A 23,282-nucleotide genomic window follows, 5' to 3' on the forward strand; every position below is an offset into this window, starting at 1 on the left:
GGGCATTGTGAAAAGTACAAAAGAAGCATAAAAGGAGCCATGAAAAACACACACAAAACAGTTCAAACTAGAACTGAGAGGTTAATGAGGAGAACCCCTTCAATCCTTATCGGTCAAAAACATAAAGAATCCCCCCCGACAGCCAAAGTTAGCTTGGACCTGGGTTCGGGGGTTAAAGGCCTTGCCAAAACACCAGGCGCACAGGAACGCACCGCGACAAAAACAGATAGGAGGCCTGCAGCCTGCCTGAGCATTTCTATACAGAGTACGTGGCTTAGGGTCAAGATTTCAGGCTGCCAAACCTCAGACCTAATTAAACGGCTTCTGTTGCCTGACCAGAGATGACCTTGTTTTGTGCCATTTCTGAAACTGTAAACCTTTTCTGCAACTGAACCTTTTCCTTGCACACCAACACAGCAGGCGGCCTGACTGTGTTTATGCTTTCAGGAAGAAAAAACAAACAATAAACCAAAGATGAGATGAGAGAAAAGGGGCAACGGGGTATTGCTAGAAAATGATATTACGATATTTTTTTTATAAATACCCCGATAACGATATCACAGACTATATTCCACATTTTGTGCTGTTTCTCTCTTTTTCTTTTCTTTTTTTCTTTTTCTTTTTTGGATTTGGCCAAATAATTATGCACGCTCAAAACTGAGTTGATTTTTAGAATAAAAAAATATATCCGTGCGTAAACATGTACAAAATCAACACGTGTAGTGTGTCAAAGAAAATATAAAATAGATAAGTATAAATGCAAACCAATTTTGGCCAAAAAAGAACTGCCTGAAATCAGAAACCAATTGTAAATAAAAAATACTTGAATACACAAACGAAACAGACTGCTGTGGTTCAACATGAGTTTTGCAAGATGATCAAAAGCGTTTCCCCCTCGAGTTTTTTTTAAAAACTCAAACATTATGTGCAAAACTAAGAATCTTGTTATAAAAATAAAAGGAAATCCTCAACACCAAAATATGTCACATCAAAAATACTGCAACAAAGCAAAAGCACACTTCCTAAGGATCAAGAAGCCTTACACATTTCCATTTCCTCCGGCCTCAACTGAAATAATATCTGTCAGTGTTTTCAATTTCCTGTCGACTCTTTGTTGTGCTCGTGTTCCTACCTCCTCTGACAGCTTGGAGTACTGAGTCTCGGCGGTTGCGAGGATGAGGACCGGGCTGAAGGAGGGCACATCGTTCAGCAGGGTGAGGAAGGTGCTCTTCACAGTGTCGCTCACCGTGTCCCACCACTCTGAGATATGAGGCATGTACACCACGCTGGGAACACTTCGACGGGCCTCACGGAAAACCTACAAACGGAGAACAAAGGCGGCTCAAACAGCGAAACGAAGCCGAAGTCCGTTGAGGCTAAACGTCAACAAATTTAACAAAAAAAATACTATATTTTCCAGGTTGAGATTGTTGGGTTTTTTTTTTTACCTGAGCGCAGGACTCCTCCGGCGTCTTGGCGCTGACGGAGTACAAGGTGGGCAAGTCCAGGCGGTGCACTGGTAGTTTGTCTAGGTGGTGGAGCAAGGCAGGAGCCAAGTGGGAGCTTTGTCCAGAACCCGGGGCCCCTGCCAGCAGCAGGCGGGGCCGGTACGCTGTGGGGTGCTGAAGTGAAGAGCTGCAAGCAACATGACATTGTCGAGTTTCTGCAGCAACTCAGGAAAACAGAGCAACCTACTGCAGACGTCTAGGTCTTTTTTTCTTACTAAACAGAAGTATTTACACGTCTTCAATAGGGTTGGGCATTTATTGTAGCTTTTATCATGTATCGTGAAAAATTTCTTATTAGAATTTTGATACGTCGTCTCGATAAATTTCAGTTATTGTTAATAAAAAATATGTAAACTGACAGTATGATTTGAAATTTTATATTTGCTATTCTCTCGACTTTTTGCATCAAATAAGTAACCTGAAAATATGATTAAATGCATAAAAAGTATTTTTGCAAGAGTCTGTATATGCATATTAAATTTGAAATCAAAGGTCTTCTTGTTAAAAGCATATCAAAGCGAGTTTTGATTTCTCGTGTTTAAGCCTTTCATAACTGGCTGTTTAATATTTAAGCTTCATGTCTTTTCACGTACAGTGGGAGACTCAAATGATAAACATAAAAATGTCTCGAGACAGTCCCGAACATGCCACGCTGCTTGTTTTTAAGACAGGAGAATAAACAAACTTCTTCCCCGTCAGTGCAGCTTTCACCGTTCGTGACAATTACAGCAGATGCCCAAAAAAAAAAAGCAAATAAAGATGTATTAGCAAAGTCGTTCTCGTCAAACTCACGAGGAGAAGTGGAGGAAGGGTCTGTGCATTGCAGAAGAGGAGAGGTGACTCTTTGGGCATGCAGAAGGCGGAACTTCGTAAATGGAGGCGGAGCCATCCTCATTGTCGTCGTCGCTGTAAAACTCCTCTTCCAGCAGTTGATTGTCACCGGCTGTCATAGAGAAGAACGCCGCTTAAAGAACCGTTGGTGTGCAGTAAACACACTTTTACAAGCCTTATTTACCACCACAAGTTTGCTGCTACAAGCGCTTTTCATTAGACGAGCTCTAACTTTGACATTAACAAAGACTTTTAATTCAAAGTGGAGTCTAGAGATATAAACATCCTCGAAAAGCAAACGCTGCGCAAGTAGTTTGTGCCATTTTTAGGGCTGAAGCGTTTAATTGGATTAATCGATTATCAAAATCGTCAACTAATTTGGTAAACGATTAATGCGTCTAAGATTTAAAAAAAAAACATTTGTCTGTAAATCTGTTTAGGCTCACTAAAGGAATGCTATGTTATTGCATTTTAGGCAATCAAATGCTCATTTTCTTACTTAAAAAAATTCAGATTAAGATTCAGTCATGTTCAAAACGGGCAATTAATGTTACAGCAAGTACAACAACTAAAAGACAAAGTATCAAAAGTTAAAAAATAATAATTAAAAAAAAAACTATAATAAAACATACCAAAAAATGCATCAAATATAAATCAATACATAATGGGATAAGTACAGTAGTGTCTATCATTGTCGACCGACAGCTGCTACAAACATCAGGGATGTATGGAACAGAAATACACCAACAAACAGGTGTGAGTCCCCGTACCTTGTCCCGACATTAAAAAGAGAAATAGCTGTAGGAACAAAGGAGTGGTTGTACCTATTACTAAATGATTGAATTATTTGTTTATTTTTATTTTTTTTGCATTTATTATATTGTATGAAAAAGGATTAAATGGTTAAATGAAAAATAGGTAGAATGTGCAAATTTTTTTCATCCGATAATTGATTAATTGTCTGACTAACCGAGGACTAAAATAATCGGCAGTTGCAGCCGCAGCCATGTTTTGGTGCAACAAGTTCAACTTCCTGAAGAAACGACTCCCAGCTGGTGAAGTTTTCCATTAAGCCTAATCTGCTGTAAATGCCCCTTTGTGGACGTGGGGCGGAGGGGTTTGGGGGTTGAGAGTTACTGTGCACACACAATGATGAGGTTTTCCGTCTCCACGGCACCACCTCTAGAGGGAAGTGAGGCGAACGCGCACACAATATGATCAGAGTGGGAGGGCGATACAAAGAGCTGTGGTAATAAGGTTGGGAAAACGGAGATAATCAAATCCAACAACACGCCGACGGGAAACCCAAGCGACGATTGAGAGGGGCGGCGAGAGAAAACGAGGCGCTACAGGAGGAGCGCAGCTTCAAAAATTGCCCATTCTTACCGTGCAGGTTGTCCCTGTCAGTACACTGAGCGTGGGGGAAGACTCTCAGAAGAGTTTTCAGCACCGAGGAGAAGGAGCAGCCCAACAGGGGCCTGAGGGTGGGGGACAGGGCCCGGCCCGCGGGAGCCAGGGCCCTCTGGGAGGCCGGGACAATCGTCCTCATTGCCTTGCTGAAGTCGCCGGGCCCAAGGACGATGGACGCCACGTCCAGCTTCAGTTTGACACTGCTGCCGTAGATCTGCGGGTATCGGCGGCGCAACGCCATCAAGGCTGCCTCTGTGCAAAGTGCTTTGATGTCAGCACCACAATAGCCTGGAAGAAAAGGCGCATAAACAGTCAATTATTCCCTCTCTCCCTCTCGTATTTTGGTTTGATTACACCGCCTGACTGCTCCAGCGTCAGTTTGATGAAATTCTATAATGCGCACTGCAGATCTATGTTAACCCTGGGCGTTTTTATATTGGCATCGGCACTCCAGACGACATACTGCTTCTTATTATGAGTGACTCTTACCGACACATTTTTCTGCAAGTTCATTCAGAAATGGCTCAGATAGTTTGGGGTCCCAGTCCCGCGTGTGGATCTCCAGAATCTGCTTTCTGGCCTTAAGTCAGGACAAAAAAAAAAAAACAGCAGCAGTGATTAAATACAGCAAAGCAAAGCAAATCCATCTTAATGTCAAAAAGTAAAAACATCTCCTAATGACTGACAAATGCACAGCAGCATCAAACCTAAAATTTGGGGAGGTATGACACGGTTTAAAGAGAAATGAACCCCAAACTAGAGAAAGAGTTACGTTTTTGAATTTTAGAAATATCTACTCCAGTGATTCTCAAAGCAGCAGAAAATATTTTTTAGCAAGTTTCGTCCCGACTGGCTGGAATGGAACCAGACGGAAAACATCAAGTGAGCTCAGTTATCAACAAGTTATATGAAAACAGAGAGGAAGATAGCAAACGTATACATAAAATTAGCACTTTTTTGGTTGATTTTGAAATCAGCATTGTTCAAACAAACAAACACCTTTTTTGAACTTGAAATGTGAATTGTCGTAAAAAATAAAAAAAAATAAAAAAATTCCAACCCTTGTTGGACCTTTAGATTAAATTAATACATTAAATTAAAGTTCAATGAGTAGGGAAAGAAAAGTTTTCTTTTTAAAGGCTCTTTACAGTTTGTTTTAAAGGGCTAATATGTATTTTAAAAATTATGTAAACAAATAAAATTATCAACAAAATGTCCAACAATCTCAGGAACAAGAACTAAAAGAGATATAAATGACAGGATGTGATAAAAATCACAAAACTGAAACAAATTTACAGAAGAAATTAAAATACATTTTAAGACGTTGCAACAACAAAACCTGAGTACAAATTATTCCTGTTCCCACACAAAAACTAACCGACTCGTCCTCTCCTTTTTCTGCCAATTTCACACTTGTTGACTTTTCAAAACCGGGGTGCAAGCACGCATCATTTGCCAAAATCTAACAGCATGTATGCAATTTGGAACACCTCAAAATACTTAAAAGAACAATCTTCTTATTTTTTTGTCTGTCCCATTGTTTTTCTTATAAATAAAATTGTAGCTGAGTCATAAATGCAAAGGCCTAACAAAGACTGTGAAATGCTGAGTTACACATCTTGTGTGCTTCCTCCCCATTTGAGAAAACATCCAAGTAACAAAGAAAAGTGCAACCATTATTTGACAGCATCAAGTTTTGCTGCAGCCTCACCTTCTTGTCTGGCAAGCTGAAGAGAAACTCCCGGTCAAAGCGTCCAGGCCTCCTGAGTGCCGGGTCGATAGAGTCGAGTCTGTTTGTAGCACCAACGACAACTATCTCCCCGCGACTGTCCAGGCCGTCCATTAAGGCCAAGAGCGTGGAGACAATAGAGCTGTGAACGGGGAATGAGACGGAACTTAATGCAGAGTTATTGATCAGTCACTGGCTGTTCAGCTCCATCAAAACCACGCCTTCAAAGTATTTCCTTCGCATGGCAACTAGAGCGGATCTTTGCAGAGAATCAGCTATTTTCATTTAAATTACAATCCAAAATTAAAATGCTACATCACAGCACTCATTTCAGCCAAGTTCCACTAACTGATGTGACCGGTGACCGGACACTTAGACGTTCAATTAATTTTTTTTTAAAAGTTGATTTTACATAAATCAACTGTCCCTCACTCCACATCATTATTGTACAATCTTGGTTTTAAGTTATTAAAAGCCATGTTTTACAGAAACTGCAATCACACAAACTCCTAATGTAAATAACTCACAGCAGAAATCGAGGAAAAATATTTTAATGCAGATTATCATAGTTTTTGATGGGAAATGAAACTCGGCTAAAATCTGTAATGAGAGATCAAACCTTAAAAAAAAACAAAAAAAAAACCACACACACACACTGGAAACCTGCCACAAAACTGATTGGTGGAGTTCTAATTTAAGTAAGTTTTTCAGCAAATTTGGCTGCAAATGACAACGACAAATCGTTTTGCATTATATCCCCACTCCAGTCAAATGGTTCAGTAAAGAAAATAAATGACGCCGGTCACTTAAATGTTTGACGGATGCAGACAACTCATGTCGCTTTATATTCAGATTCAGATTTATTAAAATGATGAATTAATGTTACAGCAAGCATGTGAATATAAAAAGACATGCAAACTAAAAAGTATCAAAATATAAAAAGTACAACAAACAAAAAAAAAAACATAAAATGCACCAAGAAATATGGTACCGAGCCATAAAACTAAACAAAAAAACTACAAACTACTTGCTTTACCTGTGTATCTGGTCTTGCCTGCTGGAGCGAACCGGAGCCAAACCATCGATCTCATCGAAGAAAATAATTGATGGCCTCATCAGGTAAGCCTTGGGGGAAAAAAAAGAGAAAACAAAAATCACACACAATAAAAAGGTGAAACTTTAGTACATATTTTTCATGAAAAATTGTTAAATAGTTTAGTTTTTTTGTGTGTGTGTATTGTACAAAGGTTTGTTTTGCTCAACAGCAGAAATGAATCCATGTGAGAACATCCAGAGAGACAGCTAAATGAGACTGCTGTGTTGATGCTAGTCCATCCGAAATCAGAGTACAGAAAGGTAGCTGACCTGATCAAAGAGGAGGCGTAGCTGCCGTTCTGATTCTCCGACCCATTTGCTGAGGCAGTCGGCTCCTTTCCTCATGAAAAAAGCGACCTTCCTATCTCCCTGACTGCACTCGTTGGCAAGAGCCCGCGCAACCAGAGTCTTTCCTGTTCCTGGGGGTCCGTAGAACAAACACCCTCTAAAAATAGGGGGTGGAGGGAGAAGAATACCAATTATTGTAGCTTTTTTTTTTTAATAAATCTACTTCAGTTTCATAAACTCCCTCCCCAATGTTCATTTCATCAAAAAATAATGACTGAGCAATATTTTTTTGGAGTTCCTCTCACCTGGGAGGCTGAATCTTAAATTTTTCAAAGACCTCAGGATAGAGCAGAGGGAACACCACCATCTCCTTCAGAGACTGAATGTGATTGCTGAGGCCACCCACATTGTCAAACCTCACCTAAGAAAAAGACAAATATACATATTGCAACACATGGAAAAGTGAAAAAAAAGTCAGTCACACATCTTGTTGCTTTACTAATCTCTAAAAACTAAAGAGTGGCTCATTTTTGTAACAGAAAACGCAGTCTATTGTAAAAGTATTTATGACCACCAATATGATCGATTTCTCAATGGGGTTTTTTTCAAGTTTTATTTGACAGACCGACTCAGCTGTACATAATTGCAAAGCGGAAGGAAAATGACAAATAACTTTAAAAGAATAATAAAAAATGCATATATTTCAACCCCATTTTGTCAATTCTGTGTTGAATTCTGCAATAGAAAAAAACAGAAGATGTAATAACAAACTTCTTCCTTCATCTTCCCATAAAACCGACTACATTTTCTGTTCTCATTGAAGTAAAGCTTCCCCCACAGTCTCATGCTGCCACCACCGTGTGTTATGATGGGCATGGAGTGAGATGTAGAGTTTATTTTTGTCTACAAAGTTTGCATGTCACAAGAAGACATTTTTATTTCATTTGAAATCAACCGTTACCAAAGTAACCAGGCCTGAAACTATATGCACACGGATTTTTCCCCCCCCCCCATGTGTCGTTTCCCTTTCACTTCCCAATAATGTGGGAGTCATTATTGGGTCAGGTTTGTGGTTGTACAATGACAAAATGTGAACAAAGTTTGGCCAACATTACAGTCAGAAGACTCTGCACGCCTCAGCACATTGAAACGTCCACATTAAAGCTGAGTTTGACTTGTTAGTGTTTCCACTCACCGAATTATCAAGGTTCATGGGGTCCACATCAGCCAAGCTGGTGCCCACTTTAACCCTGTCCCGCAGCACACCGCTGGACAAGCTGTCAGGCGTCAGGTTTATGGGTAAACATCTGTTGAGATAAATCGCCTGTATTATTATTTTTTTTTGTTTGTTTTTTGGGGGTTTTTTTACCTCCGTGGGAAAAGTGTAACTAAAAATAACCGATCTGCTTGAAAGACGATTAGAGAAAAAAAAAAAACTTCAAATAAAATTTCCATATTTAAAGTTTTCACCTATTACAACCGTGTTTGGAAATATAACAGGACAAGAAAAAAACAGCGATCAAAACTCCAGCCGTCGACACAATGTGTTTTTGTTACACTAAAATGAAAAATCACCGCACAGAGCAACGAAGATAAAAAGCTATGAGAAAGAAAGCGACGGTAGACACCTGTTCCTGGCCCGAGTCATGCTCTTGCTTTTCCTTCGCTCAAAGCGTTCTTCATCAGATGATGAGGTGGTGTCACTGCTGTGGATGGCATGTTTCTTCACTCTGGGAAAAATGCAACAAACTTCATCTAATACTGCTTCATTTTAGTTTTATATTCATTTTAATGATACGCTGCTAAATATATTGATCTTATGTTGGAAAAAAAATCCCAGCCCACCTAATATGGCTTCTTCTTGCTGGGGATCTGTGGGTGTCAAAAAGCGACGGGTTGCTCTGTTTTCTGTTCACAGGCTCTGGAAAGGCAAACACAACGCGACTGCCGGTTACACAACAAATCAGTTAGGCGACCAAAAATGAAAAAGCCGAGGTTCGAAAATGCGAAAGACTAAATACCGATCGGTGGCGCTTCGTATCTTTGCACCGTCTTCCGCTGCCTCAGGTTGTACGGCCTATCGTTTTCCTCCCCGGCCTCCTCAGCTTCATCCCCTTCGTCGTCTTCGTCGTCATCCTCTGCGTCTTCCTCCTCCTCCTCTTCGCCGTTCGACTCTGAAAGCATGAGGTGACGCTTACGAACTTCAAGTGAGAGATCGCACCTCCAGTCGCTCAAAAAGACAGAACAGCGAAAAGCCTGTTTCACACAGGGAGATTCCACCTTATTGACTTTTTATGAGCGAAATCCAAAATGGCAACAATGCAAAAGCAAAACCTATTTCCACTGCAGTACCGTGGAAGTAGGTACAAGCAGATCTAGCCAAATTAAAGCATCACAAAAGAAAGGTTGTCCGACAGTAGCACGGACGAAGCCTCTGTTACTTTTAAATTGATAGGATAGTAGAATTTTAAGACACAAAGCTATTAAATTAGAAACAAGATTTAGAGATAAGACAAGGTTTTGTAAGTCCTGTAACAAAATACTGCCAGACATTGCAACTAGCCAATTTCTTTTCAAAATCTAAAAATATCTAAAATATTTTTGCACTGCTCACACGTTGTAACATACTTTACAACTTATTATATCTATTTCAGTGGTTAAAAACACAACGTCATATGACTGACACTTTGAGGCCTATTGACGCTGAAGTTAGCATCTGATTCAAGGTAAGAAATTTGGACTGAATTTAACCAGCTCTAGATGAGAATCTAAAACCCCTGACTCTAAGCTGAAATTACATTATTATATGAGTTCTGGGTCCGCTTTGCTTTATGTGAGAAAACCAGTGATCTCCCACTCAGAATTTTGTGGGGAGATTTAAAGGTTTTGATCCACCAATGCCACTAGAAGATTTCATTTCTGGTCTCAACGAGTCAAACACAAAACGGTTTCCGTTTTAAAAAGCTTCTTACATTTTTGACTGCATGTATCCACACCTCGCTGGTTCTGAAAGTAGCTAACTTTGACAGTTCTTCACTTCTTAACAACATTCACAGTGAAGGCTGCTGCCGTCATACAATTTTGGTTCTATAGTCTTTAATGCGTAGCTTCCACCGAGTGCTATTTTGTCTGTTTTTATTGAAGAAGAAAAAAAAAGCAACCCATAAAACCTTTATAGCATTAATGCCGGGCTTAAAATTTGCAGTATTTCGAGAAGCAAAGCTTTGGATGTACCTTCCGTCCCTTCTTCCTCCTCCTCTTCTTCCTCATCCTTGCTCATGACTTTGTGGTGCGCAGGCATGTTGAAAGTGCTCCTACGCATCGATTTTCTGCGCTTCACCCGAGAATACATGTCCATATTTTCCTGAAAGAAGCAAAAAATAAATAAATAAATAAAAATAAAAACAAATGCAACCGCTTGTGTGCACATTACAGTCTCGGTTTGTGCTTTTTCTTTTTGGGGTTTTTTGCTGCGAGCACCGCTCACCTCCTCCGTTTCTCCGTTCCACATGCGAAGTCGCTCCAGCTCACGGTTCTGCCTGATGCTGGTGATGTTGTCCATTTCCTGCAGGACGGCCTCGGCGGTGCTTCACACAGACAGACAAAGACAAACAGCGGATGGCAAACACTAAGCATATATAGGGCATAAATACAGCAAACACCCCAGCCCTGAACTCAAAAGTTTTATTTCATGTTTTAAGTTTGAAATTCTTCACACGACACACAATGTGCTTGCGTTGCTATCATTCCCAGCTTCTCCGCTGTCTGACGCAGGATTTGCAAAGGCAAAAGTACGGCTTCCAGATACCTGTTGACCAGCTGGTCGAACAGCAGGCTCTGATTGAGGTGCTGGAATTGGCTCTTCCTCACCCGGCAACTCCTCTTCAGCTCCACGTGGCCGTTCATTCGGGAGTGATCGGCCCCTCCGCTCTCCTCGCTCCTGTGATTCCTTTGCGCTGCAGCGTCGAAAGATTCAAAAGATTTGCTTATTTTCGTTATTTATTAGATTTTTTTTTTTCTCAATGCATGAAGCAGAAGAAAGAAAGAAAAAACAGAATTACCGTGTCCGTTTTGCATTATGCGAGAAGACAGCCTGGTAAAAGAAAACATTAAGAAAAAAGTATGAGATCTGTTGAAGATTGGGAGGGAGGAGGGGAAATAATAATTTGCGTTCTCGCTTTTAGGATTTTTTCAAAAAGGCGGTTGGACGTGGAGCTGAAAATTAATTCACAATAAACAAATCCGAGCCACTGACCGGGTGCGGTAGGTTGGCAAGCCCCAGCTGACCCTCTGGCCCTTTGCCTGAGGGGACGGCGAAGTGTCACTGGAGCTTGGCTCGGAGGCCGTCTGCCGGCGCGTTCGTTTGGCAGGGGGTGCCAACCGTGGGCTGTTGGGACTGCTCGCATCACTGCTGGGCTCCTTCTGTTGTGCAAACACAGAGAAAAACAAAAGTTGAGCAGGAAGCAAAGGAGAGAGCACAAGGCTTGGAGGAACAACTTCAGGAAAAGGGGCTTAGAAAAGGAAGAATGCCAATTGTGTTGTCCTCACAACAAGCGACTGTGTGTTGCTAGACAGCCATCGAACAACTGAAGATCTTTTGCAAATTGATTTATTGTAGCTGAAACACAACAGCGGGGAAAAAATACATTACAAACTAAAACACTTGCTACATTCAAAATGGTTTTGTAACTGAAATGTAACAGAAAGAGAGATTACTAGCCAATGCACACATCTATTTACATTTTAGGAACCAAAGGGAAAAAAAAAAACCATTAAAATGTCTCAGTGTCATCCGAACAAATAAATACTTACAAAGCCAAAAGTTTTCAAAGGTAAAAATCGCAACAAGTCCATTGAGAGTGTTTATGAGCTGGTTAATTTCTCCAAACTGCCTAAATTCTCGTTGACAAGGTAACCAGAGAAATATGGGCCAAAGACAGTTTGCTGCCTGGAGCGCTCACTCGATCATGTTTCGGCAAAAACAACATGGCAAAAATTGTTTACAACACACGTGTCACACACTGATCAAATTTCAAACCCAAAAGATTTTAACCATTCTCAGCATGAATTTAGTCATACAATTTGCAAACTGTGTACTCGTTTGTCAACTTGTTGAGGTAACTTATTTCCACTAAAAATAGATACATATCACACTCCCTGCTTAATACAATCACTTTACATCATTACAAAAGTCAACACAACCTACTCAAACATATCAGGTCATTTAGCATGGAGGAAGTTTCACTCCGTCTCAGCAAGCAAAATAATAATAATCTCTTAAACTGGTGAAGGAACAATTTATCAGTCATCTCTTATCCAGTTCACGCTTTCTTATCTCTACTGGGAAATGTTACATTAGTAGCCCCATGGGCCGTTCGCTCCTGCTGACCCTGGTGTCCTTGACCAGGACCACGTCTCCTCCCCTGGCGTCAGGTCTGCTTTCAGTTCACTTTGCATGACTTTGTATGGTGGACAAATATTCTTTTCACCTTTTCCAAAAGGTATCAGCAAAGTGTTGAACATTCTTCTGGTTTTTTTTGTTGTTGTTGTTTTTTTCCAATCAACTGTCCTGGTGAAAACTTCTGCTACTCAAATGTAGCAGAAACATCATTCACTCTCCATGTTGGTAACATTGCTAATGTGAGCAGTACAGACATCCGACATCCAGCACTACGGACAGCTCCTTCACTTATGCGTCTCCCTTGATGAGCCACTTGTTCGTTGAAGTAACGTAGAAGTAGTGTAGCAGTAAGAGGGCGTTTCTCGCTGTCTGAGCTTGCCTCTCATTGTATGAGTTTGCCTTTCTCGACTATGGGATTTAGCTTTTTGAGTGTGTTACGCGTTCATCGGTTTCTTCTGTAAGATTTTTCAGCGTCTCTCATTGTAGGCATCTTGTTGGGTAGCTTTAATGATGATTACTTTGGCTTGTGAGTTTTTGGTTGTTTGGTGGCTCACTGAAACGCTCCGATCCTGTAAGTCCGGTCGTTAGTCTGTTGGTATTTGAGGGTTTTCAAGATTTCGCAAAGTGTCTTTCCATGACACCCAGAAACAGAAGTACCCTTATCCTCTGTTTTTCAGAGGATAAGGGTACTTCTCAGTCTCTTTCACCAAAAGACAGTTCCCTTAGCAATGTTTAGCCCCAACTTATTATGGGAGCAACAAAGCCTAAAGGGCCATACAGACTATTGACTGTTAACAATGTTACCCAAGGTGTGATTGGTTTGGTTTCGCTTCATACATTAGTGAAATTATCAGATAATAGCTTCCAACATAGTCTTAAGCTTCTCTAAACAGAGAGAGAGTCTTTTTAAGTCCTTTGCAGGATGCTTAGGATCAAAAGTGCGATGCCACTTTGTGAAGGTGTAGGATATCAATGTTTTGTGTTCTTGCAAGCAGGTCAGTTAATTCCTCTGGTGTAGCAACCGATGTCACCAACATTCAACTGATGCTCTGTGAACCATCTTGTGTTCTTGTTCGCCCCGTTGTGATGCTCTTCTCATGCAGTAAATGGCAACAGCAAATGATTATTTCCAAACATGAGGACTTCCATTCTAAACTTGGCTATGGTTTTAGAAATGTCAGTGTCCTCACACTACAAATGACGTAAAAAATATTTTTATAAAATAAAAAATCTATGTGGTCTTCAAGCACAATAAAGCGGTGAAATATTTTCTGCACATTAGCCATCTGGGGCATGGGCTCTTCACGAATGCACTCAGCACTCCTAACAGAGAGTTGCTCAAATCAGGTCCACTAATAAGGTTTTGGTTAAGGAATGTTTCAACACATTTTCCATTTGAATCAAAAACGACCTGCATTTCCTCTAGCTTCTGTGTGGTATACGCAGATCGTGCGTAGACGACAATGTTCTTTATTTTCAGATGGGGAGTAGAGGGTCGATCGTTATTTAACATCTTTTGCATAAATTGGACGTAAAGATCTTTCATTTTTGGTTTCTTGGAGAGAGTAGAGACATTTTAGGGCTTGCTGTCAGTTGGGGAGCAAAAAGGTAGATGTCCAAGACCGCTGTTCTCTTGGTTTTGATAAACTTCATTGTGGCTTGGTTGTCATCAGTCGACAACTGGAACCTTGTCTGCAATTGCGAGTAGATGTTGGTGATGCTGAGCAACCTCCAAAGAAGGTATTTTGATTCCATTGTCTGGAAGAGTCACTGTAAAGTGAAGGGGGTAGCTGGATGTTGACTTTTCCCCAACACTGACTAGGTTACCACAGAAATATATGTCGAAGTTGTTGTTGTTTTTTGCCTAGAGCGTTCAGTCATGTTTCTGCAAAAAAATAATATGGCAAAGATAGTTTGTAATACAGATGTCTCACACTGATCAAATTTAAAACCCAACATTCTTTAACTGTTCTTAGCATGAATGTAGTCATTCAATTTACTAACGTTTGATTATTTGTCAACTTATTAATGTAATATTCTTTTCACTGTAAACTAAATTACAGTATTTGACCAAATGGCACTAGAACAGCACTGACAATGATCTTTACAAGTTCAACTTCACTACCGATAGTGGAAGCATATCTCACTGCTATTATGGGAAACCGTGCAATCAGAGGAAGAAATGTATGTCCTATTATTTTTTTAAATCCACATAGGCTAAAATATCCTCCACCAAATGACATTTTGTTTAAAATTTCCCATATGTTTTCAGAGAAATCATACACTTTTTAATGGCCACCATCAAATTTCTGCCATATTTCTGGATGGATGTTTGCCCACTCTCCTTGGCAGATTTGGTGGAGTTTATTTAAATGGGTTGTTTCACTGAAATAGACCTGGCATTTCTGTAATAGTCTACAAATAATCAACAGTATCGAGGCCTTAACTGCATCGTGTCGGAACGCAAAGTTTTAAAAATTCATTCCTCCACCCACTTCACCGGTACAACTGGCATGGAAACAAACCCTGATCACAATGCTGCCAATACCATGTTAGGTAGCTGCAGCGTGGTCAAATACTAAGCAGGGATTATCCGTGGCCTTGCTGATAGCTACAGGAAGCATCTTGAGCAGAAACATTTAAAGAAATATTAAATCGGGGTGGATTCGCATATACGAACTGCTGCATATCATTTTGACCCCGTGTGGATTAGAGAAAATCGGCAATAAATTCAAAGGGTGAATTATTTCTTTAAGTTACTGAAGTGGATGTTTGTGTCAACGCTCCACAAAGGGGAACAAAGAGAAAGAAACGATCAATTAAGTCATTAAAAGTCTAAAATTAATGACATTCATGCCTCAATGCTCCAACAGAGCTAATTCAAAAGACTACATTACCTCCCCAGCATGCCATCAGGTTATGCAGAAGTCTGTTAATGGCCTATTCATTTTAATCAAGGTGGCTGGAGCAGGGAGCAATCTGAAAACATGGAGGATGGTGGGCTCTGAAGAACAGATCACAGATTTGGCAGAGGTATCTACACTAAGCAGCGCAGCGGAGGACGATGTTTTATTCACACAGGTAGCATATTATTCATCTCATAAAACACAGTGACCAAACAAAGAGCTCTTCAGAGAAGTTCCTGCAATATGACAAAGGCACTGAAATCGCCATAGAGGTTGTTTGTTTAAAGCTAATACTGTCAAGGCAGGGTATTTTCAAACTTTTTTTATATGTAGATCCCACTGAAACTTCTGCAATCAAAAACACTATGAAGACGCCAAGCAGTACTCAATAACATTCACAAAGAAAGTCATAATACATTGAAAAGGCCGATCCGTTAAGGGAATTATATCTTTTCTGGTACCTCTTTATGTTTTCTAATGCTGTAAAAAAAAAAAGGGGGAAAAAAGGAACATAGATGCAGGATCTTCAGGCTTACGGTTCTCAATGTTTACACTTTGAGACAAAAGGCTGAAAGATTGACGCAAGTCGGACGAAAACTTAAGATCTCAACTTAAAGTTTGCCAGAGGAGCACTGCATTACTGGGCACAAAGTTAACTGTTTGGGGGTTTGAAACGTGTACTTCAGGAACAGCCTGTCCACGGCCCTTGAAGTTATTTACAATAATAAATAATACAATTTTTTTTAAAAAGTTCACCAAGTTCAGACATGCTAAATACGGGACCTGAGCCAGCCAACTGTTGTGGACCTGATCCCTTCCCCCCACTGTAAGCTAACTAAGGCTAGCCATTTCCCCACCAACGCTAGCTTAAATAAGGCTTTATCCTTCAGCAGTCAACTAAACATCTACTCTGCTCGTTCCACATAATAGGGTCCAAGTTGAAGCAATGTTTTTTAGCTTAATTGCTCCATTTGAAGAACTGAGTTTTGATGACAACGGTGAAACAAGTCAGCCGGGCAAAATTGCCAAACACAAAGGGAACTCAACTTGGAGCTAGCCAGGAGTTAATGTCGCTAGCTTGTATTTTAACAGCTTCATAATAAGTTTGAGGCTAATGACACGCACACGACTGGTTGCATTTAAGAGTTTTATTTCTCGTCTGTGTCACTGTGTGGGTGTCAGTGCAACTGCTGCGCGTATCTTGTTGTAAATAAGACATCCATGGGATCAGCTTGAGGCCAGGGCTACGGCTACTTAGCCAACTAGCAGAGCCAGCTAGCTCGCCCGGTAAAAAGAACAGAGACCGGCTTACATGTTCCTCTGAGTTTCTCTCTTTCCTCGATGACGATCGCGTCCTGGAGGAGATGAAGGCGCCGCTCCGTGTCCGGGGGCTCTTCCTCGTGTTCTCCATGTTTTTCTCCTTTGAACTGTCTTCACCGAATCTCTCCAGCCGGCTCCAAACACCGCCTCAGTGAGCGCAGCATCGAGGCGCCATTTCTCCCTGTCTATCTCCCGGTCTATCTGCTCCCTCCCAAGCGCCTGTGAGTCCTTTTGGCAGGTGCTTTTATTATATTATTTTATTTTTTCTGACAGGGCTACCATCCCAAAAAAACAAAAAAAGACAATAAATATTTTAACATAAAAAAAGACACGCTTTTGGTTGACACTTGCAGAAAAAAAGTGGTGCAATAAACAGACCAGTTTTGGAGTGACACTCAAGCTTTCCTCCTGCACCTCAATAAATAAGTATATAATCTAAAACTTCTTATTTTAGTACTTGAATTTAAAAGGGGAAACACATCTTATATGGAATTATTACACAAGTTGTGAAATATGTCTACTTATTTTTTCTACTTATTTTTCAAGTAGGTGTAGCATATGGCTAATGAAAACCACAAATTCGGTTTCTATGAAGATGTAAGTAAAAAGCAACAACATGTATGTAATATAATTACACGCATTTTACGTTACCCAGTCATGGTTAAGGCTGCTGAATTGATGAAGAAGTTGTCTGTTAGGAGTGCTGTGAGCAACCATTTTATTGGAAAGTTGGGTGGAAGGAAAAAGTGGCATCATAAAGTGTTGCAAAAAGATATAGAAGGGGCATGGATAACAACATATTTTAGAGGAGTATGAACCAATTGTCATTTCGGGGTGTGAGGGAGATTTACAAGTCATGGATTGTAGCTGAAGTCAGAGCTACGTCTGCAGAAGAGTAGGGAGGCAGAATCCAAGCTGCATGAGGTCCAGTGTGAAGTGTCTACTGGTTAGGGGAAGCCATTTAATCTTTTTTTGTCTTGTGTTGGTCCACCACATCCACCTTTATGGAGAGATGGTGATTTAATTTTCCAGAAGGACTTGCCAATTACCCACACTGTCAAAGTAGCAATAAATGCTTTCATGACGATAGTGTTGTTGTGCTTGATTGGGCAGGAAAATTGCATCACCGAAACCCAACAAAGGAAAGAGAAAGATGAGAGACACGAGACCTAACAGTGCAAACAAACGAGTATGAAAGCAACTTGGGCTAGACCTCAGCAATTATTGCATAAATTATTGCATTTATGCAATAATTCATCAAATAGGTCCCTCAACCAACTATCAACATGTATGTAGTACATGTTCATACTTTATAGTAGACTGACATTTCTGGGGGGGGGGGGGGGTTCTTTTAAAAAAGAAAGTTTAATTTAATCTTCAAATTTTCTAAGAAGGTGAAGTTTGTGTTTTCATCAGCTGTGACCCATAATTATCAGAAATAGTAAAAAGAACACATGTGAATTAGGAATATGCACGTGATTTTTTTGTTTCTATATTTAAATGATTGAAATAAAATGACTATTAGTTTGTAATGAAACTTGATTGAGACAGATAAGACCTTATTGTTTACATTTATGGCCCCCTCCCAAAAAAAATTCCAAAAAACAAAAAAATATTTATTTATTTAAAAAAAATATATAATATACCACATGTGATTGGTTTAACCTAAATATAGCTGAGCAGTGCTGTAGCATTACGACAGTAGCACACTTTACGGCAGTTATTTCTTGCTCTGCAGAAGAGCCGCTGCCAGAAACTTGAAGCCACAAAGCGCAAGCTGGTAAGTCGCTATTTGACTTTACGCTTAGTATGAGCATGTAGCCAGTAGTTTTAGCTTGTCTCTCTGTGTGTAAAAGCCACGTTTATGTGTTCAGCTTGTGTGTCGCTCTTAGCGTCCACAGTCCTCTATACCCACTTGCATAAATGGTCTCATCCGCACAGGCCGCTTGGGTGTGTGGCTGTTTGTCAAGAACGGCTTTTGACACTGGACACTTTCCACCACTATTCTTAGCATACTCTTAACAAAGGAATGAGTTTTAAGAAATGTTGTTTAAATTTTAAATATGTCACCGCAATAAATATGAAGCATGCTATTTAGAGCTTCGACAGGCTCTGCTATCATGGTGTTGTTGCATTTCTTAGATGGAAAACACAGAGCGGCATGAAAGTGACTGACGCTGTGGCCGAGAAAGCTGAGCAATGGTGAGTCCGAATAAATAAACCGGAAAGCGCTATTCTTGGATTTGTTGGTGTTACTGTTGGAGCGCTACCTTACATTTACAACTTTGCAATGTCTCTCAGATGCATTCACACATCTTCAATTGACATTGATGTTATGTGGAAAAACGTCCGGAGATACGAAATGCTTTTGCATGCCACTGTAATTTGGTATTTTGGTTTCGGGAGTGGAAAAGTTAGCAGTATAGTGTTTATGAGGCATTATTTAGAGAGGAAACTTACTATCAGCGGACATGTTTTTGATGGATTAAACACTTTTTTTTTTTTACCATTTACCTTTCACATGTTTTATTAACAGGCGGTCAGTGAGGAAAATGAGGAAGAGGTTCCAATGAGTCGTAGTTTCTCAGTAGAAGACCTCCTTGATGAGGTGGAGAAGATCTGCTATGATGCGTCAGGGACATCAAAGGTAACTCATCCCCTCTCAATGCATATTTATTGGTTAATGGAGTTGTCATATGAACTAAGACTAAATGCCAAATGGTAAGTGCGTGCTATGAGAATGCATTTATTACACATTTCGACAGAATATTAAATATACGAACCTGACCACCGTAGTTTGCACAGTAGAGATTCACAGAGAAATTAACCAGTGCATGGAACTGGGCCAGGCCTGACCAGGTGCTGGCCGCCAGAAACTCAAAAGTCCTTTGCTGAGTCAGTGGATAAACCGTAGTAGTTTAGTGAAACCAGGTTGACGACAGTACTCTAGAATTGTCCTGTCGTGGTGAGACAGGCCTGTAGGCTGTTCAAGCTCTAAGAGGGCGAGCGAGAGCAAGACTTTCAGTAGATAACAGGAAAGCTAAATGGAGTACATAAAAGCCTCCAGCCTCTGGCATTAGAAATGTTGGCAGCCTTTTGGAAATCTCAGAGTTAACATATGGATCCAAATTCTCCTAAACATACATCTTGAGTGTGCTGTTTTAGTAATGCTAGCCACATGCTAACCCTTAGTGTAGGGTCCTAAGACCAATTAAAATGTCTTTGCCCCATCACAAGTCTCTGTTTCACAGCAACTATTCTTCTCTCACACTGACATATTGTCTCATCTTGTAATATTAATAACTGACCACTCCATAATTGACCTCTTATATTGTTGTTCTTAAAGGGTAATGGCTAGAAAATGGTAAAACCAGGTCATAGTTCAAGATCTGCATTTAAAAAATCAGTCGCAGAACTTTGAACCTTGCGTCTGTAGTCAACACCTCTGTTGATGGGTTTAATACGAATGTTGCCGTGTTAAATCCAGGTGGAGATGGTGGTGAGGCTGTGGAAGGACGGCTTTACCATTAACGACGGAGACTTCCGCAGCTACTCCGTGCCAGAAAATCAAGATTTCCTGGATGCCATCAAAAGAGGGTGAGGGCCTCCGTTGATCCGAAATAGACTCAGAATTTGTCTTACTGACTGATTCATCTGATAAGACTCTTTCATTGAACTTTGACCTATCCCAGGGAGCTTCCAGCGGAGTGGGAGAGCAGAGCAGAGGAAGAGGAGCTGGAGATCAGTGTGGAGGATATGACTGAGGAAAGCTATGTCCCCAAGAAGAAGGCTTTTCACCCTTTCAGCGGGAGAGGATACCGACTTGGCAGGTGAAAGCTTTTTGCTGTATTTCATTTTATTCTTTTATTTTAAATAGATTTTAGATCCTACACTGAGTTATTTGGAATACAAAGAGAGGATTACTGATGCAGCATCATTAAAATGTACTGCCTCGGCTAAATAGTCATAGACTGTCTCAAGTTTCAACATGGTTTTATTGCCACTTCTGCCATAACACTTTAGACCACTAGGTGTCAAACTAAGTCCATGTATTGAAACACCCAGAGGCAAATCTTAAAAGGCCCTCTGTCAGCCTTTAAGATTTAGGATCTCGTCTGCAGGAGATCTTACGCAAATATCACATTGTTCAAATCATGCATACATAAAAAACAAAATAATATTTCACCTTATAGTTATGTTTGGACACTGCCAACTTTTGAGAAAATGAGTATGAGCGTCTTTGCACCTGCTTTTCACACTTTAAACCGATGGTTCGTCTGCTTCTTGTTCCCCCTGTCCATTCCCAGCGTTGCACCCAGAGTTGTGGCCCGGTCACCATCTGTGCACGAGGACGGAGAATCTCCTCCTATTCCCATGGTAACACTAGACCACTCCCTTCCTGTCACCTCTCTGCAGATCTGGTTGGCTGACGGCAGGAGACTGGTACAGAGGTTTAACCTATCGCATAGGTGTGTGTCCCCCGAACTGCACCACTTCACACACAGAAAAACTGATCTTCATGAAGAATAACTCAACACTGGCTGCGCCCGCTGCGCTGCCTGTAAATCCCATAATCTCTCAACATCATAGTAAATATGTAGTAAAAGGGAGAGGGAGGTGAGGGTGAAGATTTTAGGTTATTGTGGCTCAGCGGGGTAGGGGGGAGAAGGGATTTATGTTTTTTGGGGATTACGTAAAGCTTTGTTCTAGGCTGATAAAGTTTGAAGGCTGAAGAAATGGCGCACGGGGGTTTCAGAGACATAATCTGAGTTGTAGCAGCAGCGTGGATCTGTAAAATCCCCAGTGAGGGATTGCGTAACTCTGATGCAGCATTTATATAACAGGCTAAAGGATAAGAGAGGACCGAACCCCTCCAGTCTTAAGCTAGCCTCAGAGTGCAGCGAGTGTTTGGGCTGCCACAGGACTGCCGGGTCGTCGTTAATAATAGATGATGTTACCAGCATGCTGCCTCAGATCTCATGTGTCAACACAGGGGGTGGAGTGTTAGACTGGGAATCTTGGGCTTCCATAAAGGAATCGGCATGTTTAACACAGGATATTTCACCCAGGTGTGTGAGAAAAAATAAAGAAATTCATTCAGTTTTTTTTTTTCTTTTCAGGGTTATTATGGAATAAGAATATTTAAATGTCTGTCATTGTTAAGTAAAACGGAGAGCCGTCCATCCATCCATTTGTCCACATATCACCTGTCCGTTTCTCCATCCTTTTGTCTGTCCATCAAAACATTTATCCATCAGTCATTATTTTATCTGTCCATTCATACATTATTTTATCATTTCTGTACCCAACTGACCAACTCCTCTCCAGGATGTTGGTGTTTTTTGTGACTGCTGATTTTTCAGCAGTTTTTTCAAAACGTTGTGATCAAAGTTAAAGAAAGAATTTTTAAGCCTTATGTTTTTCTAAAGCAATGGTCTAACAAAAAACGTTGAAATTGCTGCACATAACCTTCCGCAAAAGGACAGGATTTGAACATTGTTAATATTTAAAGTGCAAATAATATTTTCAAGAACCTTCTTGGAATAACATCCATAATACAAATAAAATCGTCTCCTGACGAGTTGACAAAGTCCAAAAGAAAAATTCCATATTGGTTGTTCAAGTTAACATGTATGCACAGTAGAAGCAAATCATACAGAACATCTCAAAATGTTTTTGCAAAAAAAGTTATTGTTTAACATCACACATTCTTTCATCTTGGCTTCTTTTCACGTTCGGCTTTCAAAAGGAACAGGAAGTTAAATTATGCATTAAAACGGAAACTGATTGGCTTGGTCAAAATTCAGCCGGGTTTCTGTGTCTGGTCAGAAAAGGGGAAACTACAGAAAACGTTAAGGTGATTGGTCAGATATGCGTAAATTGCAGGTTGCCACAAACTGATGACTAAATTTCCATTAATAGTTGCGATTGCAAAATTGCAGCTCACAGTGACTATAAAAACAGCCCAAAGTGAACGAAAATCTCTCTGTGAACCTTGTTCACTCCTCAGTCTTAACCCAAGTTACGATTCTCCTTTAAGGATCTCCGATGTCCAGGATTTCGTCGCCCGCTGCCAGAGGAGCTGTCCACCTTTCGTCCTGACGACATCACTTCCTTTCCGTGAGCTCAGCGACAAAGAATTGAGTCTCGAGGAGGCGGATTTGGCTCACGCCGTCATCGTCCAGAGACCCTTGAACACACAGGCTCTGTTTGGACACTCCTGACCGACAGTCCCATACCTCACACAGCATGCTACCTTCCCCCCTTCTCTTCATAGACACGTCGTCTTTTTTTTTTTGCATATAGCAACCTTAAGGCACCCTACGCCTTGAAGTATTTTAATCTTCACTGTGCACTTTGAACTGCACTTTGTTGTCAATAAGCTAAAGGTGATATTCTCACCAGATTAGTCAGAAAGTGCTAATGAGGGGCTCTGTTGACACTTTGCCCACTTTGTCTTGATCTTTTGGAGAGGAAAGTTTACCCGACAACAGACTTATGGAAACCCAGCATATCGCTACACAGTGGTGTCACAAACAGCTCTGGAAAAAATTAAGAGACCACTGCACTGAACCTTCTGGTTATTCCACCAAATATAGATTTCTGAACTCTTCCTGAGGTAAAACATTAGTATTGTTGTTTCTAAATGAAGATGAACTTGTTTTCTTTGCATTATTTGAGGTCTGGAAGCACTGCGTCTTTTGAGTTATTTTGACCATTTCTCATTTTCTGCAAATAAATATTAAGAAAACAATGTTCATTTTACTCAAACATTTACCTATAAAAAGTTAAAT

At 40.5% G+C, this 23,282-nt stretch overlaps 2 protein-coding genes across 3 annotated transcripts in view; one reads left to right on the forward strand and one right to left on the reverse strand.

Annotated features, from left to right (window-relative positions):
* The window catches only part of atad2b (ATPase family AAA domain containing 2B), an 86,274-nt gene extending 69,571 nt beyond the window's left edge, over positions 1–16,703 (reverse strand). Inside the window, exons 1-19 of the mRNA XM_032584679.1 lie at positions 16,481–16,703; positions 11,117–11,283; positions 10,923–10,954; positions 10,670–10,817; positions 10,349–10,448; positions 10,096–10,225; positions 8,883–9,035; positions 8,707–8,782; positions 8,490–8,591; positions 8,057–8,168; positions 7,167–7,282; positions 6,844–7,018; positions 6,515–6,603; positions 5,461–5,620; positions 4,239–4,329; positions 3,726–4,037; positions 2,301–2,451; positions 1,449–1,635; positions 1,133–1,318 (exon numbers count right to left, since the gene is read on the reverse strand). Of these exons, the coding sequence (XP_032440570.1) occupies positions 1,133–1,318; positions 1,449–1,635; positions 2,301–2,451; positions 3,726–4,037; positions 4,239–4,329; positions 5,461–5,620; positions 6,515–6,603; positions 6,844–7,018; positions 7,167–7,282; positions 8,057–8,168; positions 8,490–8,591; positions 8,707–8,782; positions 8,883–9,035; positions 10,096–10,225; positions 10,349–10,448; positions 10,670–10,817; positions 10,923–10,954; positions 11,117–11,283; positions 16,481–16,579 (2,586 nt within the window). The 5' untranslated portion in view covers positions 16,580–16,703. The remainder of the gene's footprint in view (positions 1–1,132; positions 1,319–1,448; positions 1,636–2,300; positions 2,452–3,725; positions 4,038–4,238; positions 4,330–5,460; positions 5,621–6,514; positions 6,604–6,843; positions 7,019–7,166; positions 7,283–8,056; positions 8,169–8,489; positions 8,592–8,706; positions 8,783–8,882; positions 9,036–10,095; positions 10,226–10,348; positions 10,449–10,669; positions 10,818–10,922; positions 10,955–11,116; positions 11,284–16,480) is intronic.
* A 1,480-nt stretch (positions 16,704–18,183) lies between these two features.
* ubxn2a (UBX domain protein 2A) lies at positions 18,184–22,897 on the forward strand. 2 transcript variants are annotated; one of them, XM_032584377.1, is made up of 7 exons: positions 18,184–18,268; positions 18,631–18,690; positions 19,025–19,135; positions 19,976–20,085; positions 20,181–20,318; positions 20,796–20,957; positions 22,529–22,897. In XM_032584377.1, exons 2-7 carry the CDS (start codon positions 18,688–18,690, stop codon positions 22,710–22,712), a joined length of 708 nt encoding a protein of 235 aa, XP_032440268.1. In that variant the 5' UTR covers positions 18,184–18,268; positions 18,631–18,687; the 3' UTR covers positions 22,713–22,897. The 2 variants fall into 2 exon arrangements, with proteins under 2 accessions (XP_032440268.1, XP_032440269.1); XM_032584378.1 differs by having other exon boundaries at positions 18,193–18,268; positions 18,644–18,690.
* The last annotated feature ends 385 nt before the right edge of the window (positions 22,898–23,282 follow it).

The sequence above is a fragment of the Xiphophorus hellerii genome, chromosome 15, assembly GCF_003331165.1.
Source record: "Xiphophorus hellerii strain 12219 chromosome 15, Xiphophorus_hellerii-4.1, whole genome shotgun sequence".
In the NCBI taxonomy this organism is placed as follows: Eukaryota; Metazoa; Chordata; class Actinopteri; order Cyprinodontiformes; family Poeciliidae; genus Xiphophorus; species Xiphophorus hellerii.